Below are 15,596 nucleotides of genomic sequence, written 5' to 3' on the forward strand. Positions count from 1 at the left end.
GTAGCACCCTTTCCAATTTTATGTACCTATAAGAGCTCCCCGGCTAACAGCGTGTCCCAGCAGGCAGAAAAAAGGACATTTTACACAAAACAGCAACAAGAGGCAATATTCACTTCAAAATAAAAACAAATTAAAACTACAATTATTAAAAAAAAAATACATTTAAGAGCACCTTTGGGTCGCAGAAACTTGTTAAAAAGCTGATCTCACAGAGAAACATTAGACCATTGTTTAAAATTTGTGAATTTTTAGTGTCCATAAAATATCCTTCACAAAATTGCATTCCATGATATTATTAAAAATACATTCCTAAATCACAAAAAATCGAGAAGGAAATTTATTTTTTTTAAATATCTATTACTCTCATTACACTTTTTCTAGATTTCTCAAAAACTGCTCAACCAATTTTTTCAAATTTTGTCAACACGTTTAGATGCAATGTTTAAAATAATGTTGCAAACTAAAAATTTTCATTTTAAGGAGACCTATCATGTTTTGTTGCACTGCATTGATTACAAAACTTTATTTAAATACTCCGTAACACCTCCAAAATCTAGAGTTAGTGGCAACAAACGGTCTTTTAAACCTTTACCCATTGAAAAAAATCGAGCTTCTTCAAATTTGTACCCATTTTAGATCTCTTTACAGCTTTAGAAAGAAGACATTTAGACCTTTTTAAAAATGTAGGTAAGGTATGTTGTTTGGTTAAACCACTTTAGAATTTAAAAGCTGTCAAAGTTCAAAAATTCCATTTTTTTCGTCATTTATCAACTTCTACATCAATTTAAGGTATATGTTTTCAAAACATGCTGTTTTAAAAATTTATTCAAAAATAATATTTTTTTTCCAATTCAAACGAGGTATTTTTTTTTATGAAAATTCGTTCAAAATTAGCTTAGAAAAAAAAAATTTAATATCTCAACCCAGATACAGAAATTCGAACGTTTAGGCATCTAACAATAATGTTATTTTGACACGTAGTACGATAGCGTTAGGATTTGATAACGGTTTTTTGTGAGGGAGTTCAAGTCAATCAAGTTATGCATTCGTACAAAAAAAAAAGTTGAGATAACATTTTTCCATGACATTACGATGATAGAGAATGCCAAAAAAGTGGGTCCCGGAATTCCATCTGTCTGTCTGTCAGTCTGTCTGTCTGTAAACGAGCTACAGCCTAAACGGATAGACCGATTGATGTCAAACTTGGTATGTAGCATTATTTGGCGACTCTCCAGAGGGGTTTTTGGAATTCATTTTCTTGAACCAAAAATAACGGTACTTGTCATAATACAAATATTAGTAAATTTGAAATATCTCGAAAACGGCTCCAACGATTTTGTTAAAAAAATTCAAATGTAAAAGAAGGTCTATCTTTCAATAAAAAAAATTTTATTTTGAAAATCATTATTAACGGTACCTGCCATAGAACTGTTTTTTTTTTTTTAATCCGATTTATTCAGAAACTACTTATTCGATTTCAACGAAACTTTTTGTCAAAAAGCATTTATATAATTTTAATATAAGCCAAAAATAAAATTTTGAAAAAAATAATTTTTGAATTTTTAAACAAATTTTGAAAACTTTTTTTTTGAAAAATCAAATTTTCGAAAACGGGAAATTTAATTTTTTTTTTAAATTTTGTTTTAAGATGTTGATCAGTGATTTCTACAAAATGGCATACCAACTTTATTTTAAAACTTTTTTTTCAAAAAATTATTTATAAAAAATTATTTTTTTTAAAAAACGGCTCTAACGCTTTTGATAATTTTTTTTTTTTTCTAAAAATGCAGCTTAATATATCAAATAAAACTGCATACCTACTTGTTTTGGCGGGCAGTTTGATTTCAGATTTTGTTTTATTCTTAAAAAAACGGATTTTATGGTTTTTTTTTATTTAGGTACCTACTTTTTCCAAATTTCTATATAAAAAGTCTTAAAAAATTAGGCAACTTTAACTCTAAGAGCAAGTTCGTGTGACCCAGTCGTGCATTTTGTTTTTTTGTTTAACGAAAATTTAAATTTTCTGTTTTGTTGTTATGTTTTTTAATCTTTACCTTAAAACATATTTGAAAACAATTTACGCTGAAATATTTATTTTTTTATGAAAATTGATTGAAAGTAGTATCTTTCTTTGTTTTCAACATTTTTGAATTTTTTTCATTGAATAGGTATAAAAATGAGCAGTTTTATCCAAACGCAAGATCGGATACCTTTCTGATAATCTTCTTACTTTTCATCAGATTTCGTCAAGAAATGACAGTGAATATGATTTTTTAATCCAAAAAGCATGAAAGACACCACTGTGCCTAAAATTTATCAAAATCAAAGTTCAACTGTCTGCCCGGTGATTAAGTCAATGTGATGTCCTTTAATATTTTTATTTACTATTTTTAAACGAACTCAATAAGGAAAAATCTTTTTCATTCGTCTGTATTTTTTTGTTATGTTAGTTTGTTTACTCAGAAGTTTCGCTTGGATGCGATGAGCCGAATTTGATGATTTAAATATGTATTTAAAAGGTGGTCCTTCTCATGTGGTTCCATTTCAACTTGGTCAAGAAAACGAAACGCTTTCTTTCTTTTAATTATTATTTCATTTCCTTAAGAGTTTCTTTTTCATTGGTCGCTAAATACAGCTTGCTTTACATAAATTTTTCTTGTAACACTAATAAACTCGCAGCGAATAATTCATTATAAAAAAAAAAAAAACAGTTTGATCCAGAATTTCTAAGAAATTAGGTAAATCATCGGTAAACTTACTTTTTAAGGTTCAAAGTTGAAGTGGACTCTATTTTGACTAGGGTTTCCTTGGCTGTCAATTTATGCGTGATTTTTCCTTATTCAGAATAGGGTTAAATTTTTGTCTCAAACTTTTGGACGAAAAATCACTTAAAAAATAAAAATACAATTTCCAACTTTTCTCACACAAATAAATTACCCTTAGCATGGAAGTCAGAAAAAAAAAATAATTTTTAAACTCTCAGTTTGGAGAAACTTACTTTATTACTAAGATTACCTTGATTTTTAAGCTTCAATAAAATCTTTACATACCACTCAAAAATCTCTGTATTCTGCCCCAAGCTAATGGCCGAAAAGCACTCCACCTAGAAGTCCATTCACGAAATTATATACCAAAGTCTCATAGAAATTATAATAAAATCAAACAAAAAGTAATTTTGTTTTAAAAATGTTTTTATTTTTGTTTTTTTTTTTTTTAATTTTTTTCTTATTTTATTTTCGTCAGATTTATTTTTTATTTTTTTTCTTATATTTCTAAAATTACAATGTGAAAAATATATATAAATGTATGTATAGGTATATATATATAATAATCAATGTTTTATGATTTTTATTTTTTATTTAATATCATCGTAAATCTTTAGAGAATAACACAGTCTAAAACTTACGGTCTATCTTAATAAAATTTAAAAAAATAATTCTTATATAAAAAAATCAAAAAATAATAAAAACTAAATAATTAAACAAAAAACTCATAAGACAATAACACACGTAGTTTTTAATTTTATAAAATTTTGTTTTATTTTTTTTTTTTCTCTAATTTTTGTATTAAAATTTTAATTTATTTATTTTTATTTCTATATTTTTTTATATAAAATTCCAAACTTTTTCAATTAACCAATTTATATAGCTTGAAAAAAATATATACTATACTCTCTCTCTGGCAACGCACTCTGGCACCATGAAAACACTATTTTTTTTTTTCGTATTTTGATGGGGATGAGGTTAAGGGTGGAAAGACAAATAACAAATAATGGGGTGAGACAGTGGATTGTTATGAGTTGGAGTATGAGTGAACTGAAAATGAAATAAAACTACCAATGAAGCCTTTTTTGGGCAGTAGTCGTCTTCGTCCCTAACTTGAAAAATAACTACGACGACCACTATCAACCACCCCTCATAGAGCCAGTCAGTGTTCTATGAGGTCACTGAACCATTAAATGAGTCTAAGGAAAAGGCAGTTTTATGCTGTAAAATTTTATCGAGCTTCTCTGTCTTCTCCCCTCTAACTTCCCTTCGAGGGATTTGGATCTCATGCCACTTTCAGGTTCAACTTCGACCGGAAAGTGGCAAAGCTTCAAACAAGGATATTTATTTTTTTTTTCTGGTTGTGCGCTGCCACATTGAGACTGAGACAAAAATAAAAAACAATACAACGTTGTTTTTTTTTTTTGTTTTTCATTTTTATTGTATATGTGTAATAAAAATAAAAGAAAAAAGCTTTTTACACACATACAGACATAGAATTTGATTATTATCGCTATAACGGTTATCAAAACGGTACTAGAAAAATATAAATACATTTTTATGGGAACCTAACAGCTAAATTAGTAAGCACTCTGGAGTCGTTTTGTTTTATTATTTTATATATAAATTTAACTCGATAAGCATTTTGGACAAATTGTTTGCTTTTTTTTAATTTTTTTTTGACAATAGTTTTGAATAATCTTAAAAAATAATTATTTTTAATTCTTAAAGTTAAAATTATAAAAAAAAAACTATTTATATCTCTCTCTTAATCTCTTTTGTTTTCTCTATTTTTTTTTTTTTAATTTAAAATATACAAATACATTTATAATTATATTGATTTTTAATTCTTAATTTTTTTTGTTTTCTTTCTGCTGAATAAGACACTAAGAAGCACTAACTAAATTTTATTTATATTTATTCTTAAAATTAACAACTTACAAAACTAATCAGGTACATGAAAGGAGAGAGAGTTTCTCTCCTCTTTTTTTCTTAATTACTAAAATTGTTTCATATTTTTTTTTTTAATTTTAATTAATTTTTTTTATAAATATTTATTTTATTTAATATTTACTATAATTTATATTTTTTTATATTTCAAAAAAGCTATTCGATTTGATTGATCGTAGTTAAAACATTTAGGAGGAAACGCTTTTTTTTAATTGAATTTTTTTAAGCAATATGATTCCCTAATTTTATTTGAAAATATTTTTTTTTTTTTTTAATTTTAATTTTTTTTTTTTTCAATTTGTTGTTAAATATAATCTATAATACCTTTATCTTCTTAATATATAAAAAATTATTTTTTTTTAAGATAAGTAGTTTGAATTTGTTGTTTTTTGTTTGAAGATGCAGTTTATTAATTTTTTTCATTTGTAATTTGGTTGTAATGCTTAGTGGTTTTTTTTTGTATATAATAATGAAATTTTTATTAATTGTTTTTTGTTTGGTAATGGGACGCAATTTTGTTAGAATTTTATTTTGTTTTGTTTTTTTTTTTGTTAAAAGTTAATTAGTTTGTTTTTATTTTGTTTAATTTTGTGAGTTGAATATGAAAAATGAAGCTTATTAGTTTTTTATTTCGCTTTTTTTTATATATTTTTTTTTCGATGTTGGTTTTAGTATTTTCTTATTTTTTGTTTTGTTTTATTTTGTTTTGTAATGTGATGTTATAGAAGCACGATTGATCTAGTAGTAACTGTGACGTAGAAGAAGATAGATTCGTTTCCGTAAAAATATTATGCATCGTAGATAAGCTGGATTATAAAAGAAATTATAAACTAAAAATTAAAATCAAAATGAAAAATAATAAAAAAATTAAAATTAAATAATAAAATAAATAAATAAATGAAAAAAAAGATAAAAAATAATAAAATAAAAAAATTAATTTAAAAATTAAAGTTAGTAAATGATCAACATAATTTTGAAAAAAAAATTCCAAGAAAAGGTATTATAACGAATTTCTCGTCAAAAAGTCGGGAATTTTGAGTTTTTGACGCTATGGACATGGACATAAAATTTAATTTTCGAAAGTAAAAAGGTTTGCTGTTTTAAATGCAAATCACAGTTAACTATGATAATAGTGGTAAAAGTTAAGTGAGAACTATTTCTTCCTAAAAGGACATTTGAATGCAAATTGCATTTGAATTCAAACATGAGAATAAGCATAGAAAAACCAAAACATTTGAAAAAAAACATCCAAATAGGTATGTTTTTCTCTTTTTACTTGCGATTTAGGTTGGAAAACAATTTTTCATGATATTACGATGATGGAGAATGCAAAAAAAGTGGGTGTAGCACTTTTTGGAGACTTTGCAGAGGGGTTTTTGAAATTAATTTTTTTGGAGCAAATTGACGGTACCTGTCATATACTAATTTCGGAAAAGTTTAGTTGTGTCAAAAACGGCTCCAACGATTTTGTTATAAAAATTCAAATGCTACTTTATCAACATTTTTTTTTTTTTTAATCATTATTAACGGTACCTGTCATAGAACCGCTTTTTTTCAAATCTGATTTTCTACAAAACTGCTTACTATATTTAAACGAATTTTTTTATACAAAAGCATATAATTTCAATATAAATCAGAAATAAAATTTTGAAAAAAAAAAATAATTTTTTGATTTAAAAAAAAGTTTGAAAATTTTTTTTGAACAATCAAATTTTCGAAAAAGGAACATTGAATTTTTGTAAAATTTTGGTTCTATATGTTGATTAGCGACTTCTACAAAATGGCATGCCAATTTTATTTTTAAACATTTTTTCCAAAAAATTATTTATGCAAAATTAGAATTTAAAAAAAAAAAAACGATTAAAAAAAATTTTTTTCTAAAAATGCATTTTAATATATCAAATACTTGTTTGGAGGGCAATTTGATTTTAGATTTTGTTTTATTCCTTTGGAAAACGAATTTTATGTTTTTGTGCATTTTCGTTTTTTGTTTAATTGCAAATTTTCTTAAAACTGAGTTTCAAGATTTAGAAATTTGACAAAAATTACATCTTCAAATTTCGATCCTTTTGATGGTATTAATTAATTTAACAAAAAAAAACCTATCAATCATAAAAATTTCTATTTCAACCTCAAAAGCTTAAAATTTTTCAAAACCTTTTTCACCACCCTACGACTTCAAAACTGAAAACACTGTCTAAAAACTACACCCATAAATGTATCTCTCAACTTATATACAAAACCCTCTCATGCATTTTTGTTCTATTAGTTCTATTTGTTTATTTGTACAAAGTTTATCGAATGTGCAAACAGAAATAAATATGTTTTTCTATCATAAACGTGAATATTCTCTTGAAAGACTCATTAAAAGAATATAATATTTACGTTGGTAGTTATGGTTTGTGTATAAGTACTTTGTGGTGGGTGAGTCTTTTTTTATTTTTATATTTTTCTTACGTAAATGGCATAAGAAAAATGTTTACCATCATAATTCTCTATGCACCGTTGAAGAAGGTCAATCGATAAAAGGTGGTGATGCATATAAGACCGACTTCCTTCTAACAAAAATAAAACGGAGAAAGCCTCTTACCTTTTGTGTTATTGTGTTGAATATGCTTTCTACTACGAGCACCTTATACCTTCCAATATAATATTTTACCTTAGAAACAGCGTTTTCCCTTGATTTAGTTCAATATGCATAGAAATCGATAAAGTTGAATGTTTTAATATTTTTCAATACTTGAAAATAATTTTTTTTTTTTTTCATTTTCTAAGAAATTCAGAATAAAAAACACACAAATACAAATATAATGCGGTTTTTTCTATATAATAACGATGAGGTTGTCTGTTAAGGATTTTATTTTTTTTTTATATATTTTTCATAATATTTCTAGGAGGGTAGTTTTTGTGAAGGGGTTTTCAAGTTATTTGTGCATTGATTTCTATATTTGGTTTTGGTTTTTATATATTTTTTTTTTTTTTCATAGAAAAGATAAATTCTAATATTTTAAAGTTTTTTTATTTCAAGGAAAAAAAATAATGAATTTCTAGAATTTGAACTTGAAGGGTTTCGATTTTTTATTTGATTTGTATTACACGTTTTCTGTATGGAAAACTACAGACAACCTACATTTTTTCGATTCTCTATCTTCAGTTTAATTTTAAATTAGGTACCTTCTTCATTGATGCATTGATGTAAAGGACTTTGATGTTTTTGAATAAAAGTAGGTAAGGTATACAGACACAGTCTGTATTGAAAGAAAACCACTTTCATAGTTTTGAACTATTTTTAAAGTCTAATGAGGTTGTTACGTCTACTCGTAAATGACGCACGAGAAGTTAAACAAAAATTTTTTATTCAAGTAAGGAATAATTTTTGAGTTCGAGATGAGACAAATTCTTTCACATTCATTTTCAAGGATTTTGTTCATATAAAAGGCGACATTTTTTTTCGCAAACACCGATTTGAAAAGAGATATTTTAATGCTTGTTAACAATTCACTAAAATAAAAAATCATTAAAATAAACTATCAGTAAAGTAAACAGAAAATCTTACCATCTATCAATCGAATCACAAAGGATCTTAAAAAAAAGGATAGATCATCAGTTTCTTGAATGAATGATAATAACAGTTTGTACCCTTTGATTTTTTGAGGGTGAATTTGATTTGCAAAAGGGTTAATTTGGACTGCTTATATGGTAAGTCAAAAAAATTACGTCAGAAAAAATTAAATTTAAAATTTTAAATATTCAGGATTTTTTGAAAATTTGACATTTAAGTAGGGTAAACTGAGGTAATTTTAGAAAAAGGTCAAAAAGCTGTTTAGTTAATAAAAAGTGATAAGAAAAAAATTGATAATGGAATGGACAGATATTCTTAATATATAAAAGTTGCATATACAAATAAAAATGTAAAAATCTGTAACTCGAGATTTGACTTAAGCTAGTTTTTGGTTCCTGTGTATTTTAGAAGAATTTTACATACACTGTTTAGCGAAAAAAAAAACGAAATTTGAAAATATTTTTCTGCTAAAATAATACGTTTTGTAGAGCATTTTGAATATATTAAAACTGCATACTTTGTTTTTCAGAAGACCTCCAAAATCTAGATTTAGGGACAATAAACGGGTTTTTAGACCTTCAAACATTGCAATTACACTAGCTTCGTCAATTTTCAACCCATTTCAGTTTTTGAAATTGTTCTTAAAAGAATATCTTTCAAACATATATGGTTTTAGTTAAAAACCTAAACTTCATAAACTCAAGAATTTTAAAATTAGTGTTCTTTTCGCCATTTTCTTCACTTGAACGTCGATTTTTAGCATACTTTTGAACCAAAAAATGTCAATTTTTATAATTTTTTTAAACAATATTAAGTTTTAGTGAAACCAATTTTTTTTTATGAAAATCGGTTGGGAAATTGAGTATTTGCGATGTTTAAAGGTCTAAAAAACCGTTTTTGTTCCTAAACCGTTTTCTAAAAATTAATTTTTGACAAAATTTTATGTTTTAAATCCGGAAAAATGTTTTTTCTTAAATTTCATTCTTTGCACTATTTATAGGGAACGTTAATGTTCCTGTATTTTATTGAATTTAGTAATCTCGTTTGCAATGAAATTCAAAATCAAAAAAAGTTAATAAGAGGTTACTATACTGGTTTTGAAAAAACAAACTTTTTTTCATCTACAGAATAAAAAGTGAAGATGATTTTTTTTTAACAAAATCGTTGGAGCCGAAATTGAAAAATTGATAGCAGATACCGTTTTTTTGTCCCAAGAAATCCAAAAATTCCTCAAATTTGTAGGTAAAATGCCCTCTTTTTCACCCCAGTTCAAAGTTAAACCGACCATCCCTTACAAATCAAAATTCTGTATTGATGTATCAATGTAACAAAATAGCTACCTAATTAATGTTCGCATTTCAAAATTTGTTCTCCCTTAAAATTTGAAAATTAAAAAAAAAAAACTAAAATTCGAATTTTTAAATATTTGTGAAAAAAATTGGCAAAACTTTCCCTAGAATCTTCCCTAACTTAAAAATTCTTTAAAAACTTCTACACTTCTACCCCCTCTACGTCACATCTTTAGGTAAGTTTTGTTGTTTTCAAAATAATTTATCAAAATTTATTTTATTTTTTTTTTTGTTTATGTGATTTTTGTTTTTTGGAAATTTAGGTAACCCATTTTACTAAATCGTTGAGATCAGTCTTTACGTGGTTAGTCCATTTTTATACAAGAGTATTATTATATTTTCTTTTTCTTTGTTTTTTGTGTTAAATTAGCCTAACTCGATTATTTCTTTTTTTTTTTGTATTTCTTTTTAAATTCGAAAGCGACAATAATTATTAAAAATTATAGGTTTTTTAGTTTACTTAATTGATTTTTTTTGTTTTCTCTTAGTTATTTTTTTGTATGTTTTTTTTTTTTTTTAATTCTAAACAGCTGTAGGTGGCGGCAGCAATGATGAATTAGAATTTCGTAAATAGGGATTGCCATATATGGCACTATACCTTGGATCAATACTCAACGAGTTCTGTGCTACATGCGTGGCTGTGCTATTATTACTGCAACTGCCATTTGGCGATGAACTTACCACACTTCCATTTGTCGTCGTGGTGCTTTGTAAACTTGGAAGACCATTATCCTGTCGAATTTCTCGCGATCCAATAATGCTGCCCGTTAAACTGCCTCCGCCATTTATAAAAGTCATTGGCACATTAATAGCTTGATGCTGTTGTTGATGCTGCTGAAGTTGCAAATGGCTGCTGCCACCGGATTTTGTCGAACATGTTGTTAAATATTGCGGCGGAGGACTGTAGTGGGTGGTGTAATCGGCATAAGGCACATAACCGGCTGAAATGTCCACCTTGAGGTCACTGTAGTTGGATGTGCGGTCACCGGCCTCTTTGGCAGCGATTTTCGAGATCTGATGCTCACTAATGACATCGGCTGGTGGGAGTTTGCGTTTTTTGCACTTGAAATAGACAATTACCAAGATGGTCAGAATCATTAGGATGGCTACTGCTGAAATTCCACCAACAATTGTCATCAATAATGGAACGCTTTCTGCAGAAGAGAGACACAAAAGAAAAAGAGACAAAAAAAGAACAATTAAAATGATGTCTTCCATCAACATCAAACAAAGTCAAATGACTTTCATTTCGAGGGTTAAATTTTCGGAGAACTTACTTTGAGCCTGCAAATTTATCTCAACCACATCGTTGCCATAGTCATTGACCACCGTACAATTGTACTTGCCATAGTGGTACGATTGGCTGTCTCTGATGATGAGGGTCGATTTGACTCCCCCGGGCACTGCGTCCACCAATATCGAGTAGTCATGGCCCGATTCCGAAATCTCATGACCATTAAACGTCCATGATACATGCCTGGCCCGCGGCACCGAAGTCGCGTAGCATTCAATCCTTGCCGTATCGCCGACCAGACCGTATTGATAGTGCGACGAGGTGATTATGGGAGAGCCCTTAAGGTAAACGTACGCGTCCGACGATATCTCTGGGTAACCAGGAACGTTTGCTTTGCAATAGTACCGCCCAGCAGTTTCGTTTGTAACGCTAAATGTCAAATTTGAACTGCCGCCAACAACCTGTGGGCGAGAGAGTAAAAAGACAAAGTCAGAAATGTGTGCGGTTGCGGTTGGAGATGTGAGTTATCTAAAGTGCACTTGAAAAAAGGTTTGCGAAATAACCTACCCTATCGATGGGATGTTGTATCCAAACAATGTCCGGCATGGGATTGCCATCAACCTCACAGGTCAGTGATACAACGCTGCCAATATCAGCCTCAATGGACTGTGGACGCTGGCGAAATTGTGGTCCATCTGGGAGAAGAGAGAGAAAAACACATGAGTTAAGTTGTCCATTTTGAAATCATCGACTAGGGATGGGAAGTATCGAATAAAAACTATAAAACTATCGATAGTTGTAATATATTCATTCATTCGATAGTTTTAAATCATTTATTTATTCATTCAATTAGTTACTATTTATTTTTATTCGATAGTTTTTTTATTCGATAGTTTTTTATTCGATAGTTTTTTCATTCGAATAATTTTTTTATACGATAGTTTTTTCATTCGAGTAGTTTTTTTTATTAGATAGTTTTTGCATTCGAATAGTTTTTTCATTCAAATAGTTTTTTTTATTCGATAGTTTTTATTCGATAGTTTATTCGATAATTTGTATTCGATAGTTTCTATCCGATAGTTTATTCGATAGTTTTTTTCGAATGAATAAATGAATGAATGAACTATTCGATAGTTCAAATCATTCAATTACTAACTATCGATAGTTCCAATCATTCGATAGTTCCCATCACTATCATCGACCTGCAAATTGTGAGTTGGGTAGGAAATTGTACTTACAGCTTATGTCCAGGGTCTCGCTATCCTCACTCTTGCCTACCGAATTCTGCACCTCACACTTGACGATGGCATCGTGGAACTTTCGTGTAACATTCCGGATAACCTGATATTTACAAAAGGGGTTGGAAGAAAGAGAGAAAAGAGAGAGAGAGGGGAAGAGAAAAACAAAAATTAATTTCAAACCGCTTCTTCAATGTGAATGGATGATTGGATGGAAAAGATGGAACGAACGGACGAACGGAAGTCACAAAAGACAACCGTCCAACGAACGCATACACTTTTGGAGAATAATTGAAAATTTGAGAGAGAAAGAGAGAGAAAGAAAATATTACCATTTCGGTTTTCTGGCCACCGATAATTGGCTCGTCGTTGATGAACCATCGATAACGGACTTCACCAGGATTGGCATCCGCTTTGCATTCTAATCGCACCTGAGCGTACTCTGGAATCCTGCCACCAGCTAAAGCGCCACCAATTACACTCACTTTGACTTTTGGAGCATATTTCACCTGCAATAAACAAACACACACAAGTTTAGACGGAAAAGGATAGGTCATCAAGTTTTTGATTAATTAACACAGAGAGAGAAAGACTCTTCTTACCTCAACACGAATTTTCGTTGAACGATATGTTCGGTCGGCTGTATTCTGAGCCTGACAAGTGAAATTTGTATTGTGGTGCTCCTTGCGTGGTGTCAATCGTAGAACCGATTTCGCAGTGAACCGACGCAAATCTGGCATCGGAATCACTGTGTATTCGATGTTATCATTGATTACTGTTCCCAAGCCATCAATCCAGGTTATCTATCAGAGAGAGAAAAAATAAACTTTTCCATTCTACTAAACTCTCACAAAAACTTATACCTCTGAAGCTGGTTTACCACCAACGGATATGCATTCAATCTCTACTTTGCGGTCCTCGGTGGTCATGATAAAGTCTCCCTGAGAAATTTTAGGCGGTTCGGGGGGAACTAACACAGAGAGAGTGGCAAATGTTGACCTTATAGCCGCTTGGCCCTCTGGACCCGGACTCACTTGGCACTGATATTTTGCATCATCGTCCAACATCACCGGATAGATGTCTAGCGAATAATCACCTTCTTCGTCGCTACCTACCATCGAGTAGCGTTCGAATCCACTCAAATTACGGTGCGTACCGAGGCCAAAGTCGTCCTTTGTCCATTGTAATGTGCCCTGTTTGTTGATGACCCGACAAGGAAGCGTGACACGAGCTCCGACAACTGCAGTTTGGTCTTGGGGTTCCATGGCGAAGCGCTGATTATTGAAATTGACATAGCCTCCTGCACCTGAACCCGCACTTCCCCCTCCTCCATTTGTATGGATGTGTTTCGCCGCAACTTCAAATGGCAGAAAAGTCATCATCATCATCATGACGGTTAAAAGTAAGCCTTTCGACGAGCAGCATCTCCTTCTGCTACTCCTACTGCTGTCTGATGATGGGTTCCTTGATTTTGGCACGCTATTTCCGCTCATTGTGTGTTCTTCGTTCGCCCTCGCACACAATGTGCCGACTACACCAGTTATTTCTATGGAAATTTCAGTGACGATGATGGTTGGTTCTTGAGTTTGATGGTTGAATGGGATATGTCTATTTTGCGAGATCCTGCAATTTAAAAAATTCAAATGACACAAAAAAATTAGTTTTTCAAGTTATCTAGTTATTATCTAGTTATATTTTATTATATTATTTTGTTAGCCACTCACTGATTAATTCATAAATCAAAGTAGAGTTTGAACTATTTTAGAAAGGATTTTTAAAAATTCAATCATTAAATAGGGTAAATAAGGGTAAAATGACATGGTAAAAAAAAATTATTTTCTAAACGGTAAGTCGTAGACAGATGAATTTTTTTCTAATCGATAGATACATTTGAAAACAGAGCGGCAAAAGTTTTCAAAAAATAAGTTATGAACGGTTTTCTAAAAAAAAATGCGTGGGGTAGACCATTGACAATGTGGTTTTTATAGGTAGGAGAGTTTTTTTTACCAAAATTTCTATTTTAAACATATTTTTTTGTAAAGCCCTAATTTTCGAAATAAATTAATTTTTGAAAAACACCTATTTTTAAAGGAGTATTTTTGAAAGATGTTTTTTATGACAAAATGCAAAAAATCTCAAAATTTACAGAACTTATAGGTAAGATTGATTGATGTTTACGTACAAAAAATTGGATTTATTAAACTATTTTTTCTTGGCGTTTTCAACCGTTTTTTTTTTTTTATTTATATCTTTTTTATTTTGACTGAAAAATAGATGAAATTAATAGTGGAGAGCGATAGTAGGTAAGCATTTGTGAATTATCTACATGATTAATTTTAGTAGACATATTTCTGAAGTAACTTCATATTTTTTTTAAATAGAAAACTTATATTTTTGATTTTATATATTTCGAAAGATAATATAACCTTTCATTTGATGTATAAATCATAATAATATATGCTCTAATCTTAATCATTTTTGCCGACGACGAACCACCAGTGGAGGAAAAACCATATGGTTAGATTTTTTTTGTAGGTGTCGTACATATATGAATGAGGCATGCAGTTAAAGCTGAAATAATAAGCTTTTCAGTAATATAAAATTTTTAGCCGGTTTTTATATAAAAAAAATGGACAAAAGGTTAATGAAAGGAAAAAAGTTATTTTTTTTTTTATGAAAACTGATTGCATTCAAAAATGTCCAGCTCTTTTTTTAAATGTCATACAGACATGGTTGTAGTGAAAATTTTTAACTAAAATAAAAGTCTTTCAGATGGTATAAAATTTATAGTAGGTTGTTCTGTAAAAACAGTGAAAAAATGTTATGCTATGAAAAAAAAACAATTGTTTCGCTTCTTTCTTGAAAAATTAGTGATTTCAAAAACTATTGCTATATTATTTCCTCAACATCTAAATTTTAATGGGAACCCGTCAAAAGTGTGAAAACAAAAAGTATTCACGACTTTTAGTATTAGGTAGGAAAGTATGAACAGATAAAAGTATTCAAGGAAAAAAGTATGCGCGACAAAAGTTCGAAAAATGGAAAACTATTATTTTGACTGGGTTTTGATCTGGCAATAGTTACAAAGAGAAATGAGAATTTGCGAAATCAAATGTGGCGATGGACAATTCTGATTGGTCAAGAAAGAATAAATAGACGAATTTATTGTTAGATAGGGCTGGGGTCTCAGAAAAAAAGAGAGTATAGTATACAGAAATATTTATTCATAAGGATAGGAGGTCTAAATTTAATTTTCAGTCTCGCAGCTGCGATGAGCGAGGCAAGGTTAAGAGTGAGAATAAATAGACGAATTTATTGTTAGATAGGGCTGGGGTCTCAGAAAAAAAGAGAGTATAGTATACAAAAATATTTATTCATAAGGATAGGAGGTCTAAATTTAATTTTCAGTCTGGCAGCTGCGATGAGCGAGGCAAGGTTAAGAGTGCGCTCGATTTTTTTTTATCCGTAACAAAAGTGTGAAAACAAAAAGTATTCTCG

General features: G+C 29.4%; 1 protein-coding gene across 2 annotated transcripts in view; it reads right to left on the minus strand.

The window, feature by feature from the left end:
- Positions 1 to 10,091: 10,091 nt before the first annotated feature.
- The window catches only part of LOC129908648 (irregular chiasm C-roughest protein), a 209,882-nt gene continuing 204,377 nt past the window's right edge, over positions 10,092 to 15,596 (minus strand). For both annotated transcript variants that reach the window (XM_055985301.1, XM_055985302.1), the window contains 7 exons: positions 12,962 to 13,721; positions 12,701 to 12,901; positions 12,431 to 12,607; positions 12,099 to 12,201; positions 11,428 to 11,555; positions 10,904 to 11,321; positions 10,092 to 10,780 (listed from right to left, as the gene is read on the minus strand). In XM_055985301.1, the coding sequence (XP_055841276.1) occupies positions 10,149 to 10,780; positions 10,904 to 11,321; positions 11,428 to 11,555; positions 12,099 to 12,201; positions 12,431 to 12,607; positions 12,701 to 12,901; positions 12,962 to 13,591 (2,289 nt within the window). In that variant the 5' untranslated portion in view covers positions 13,592 to 13,721 and the 3' untranslated portion in view covers positions 10,092 to 10,148. The remainder of the gene's footprint in view (positions 10,781 to 10,903; positions 11,322 to 11,427; positions 11,556 to 12,098; positions 12,202 to 12,430; positions 12,608 to 12,700; positions 12,902 to 12,961; positions 13,722 to 15,596) is intronic.

The sequence above is a fragment of the Episyrphus balteatus genome, chromosome 2 (assembly GCF_945859705.1).
Source record: "Episyrphus balteatus chromosome 2, idEpiBalt1.1, whole genome shotgun sequence".
In the NCBI taxonomy this organism is placed as follows: domain Eukaryota; kingdom Metazoa; phylum Arthropoda; class Insecta; order Diptera; family Syrphidae; genus Episyrphus; species Episyrphus balteatus.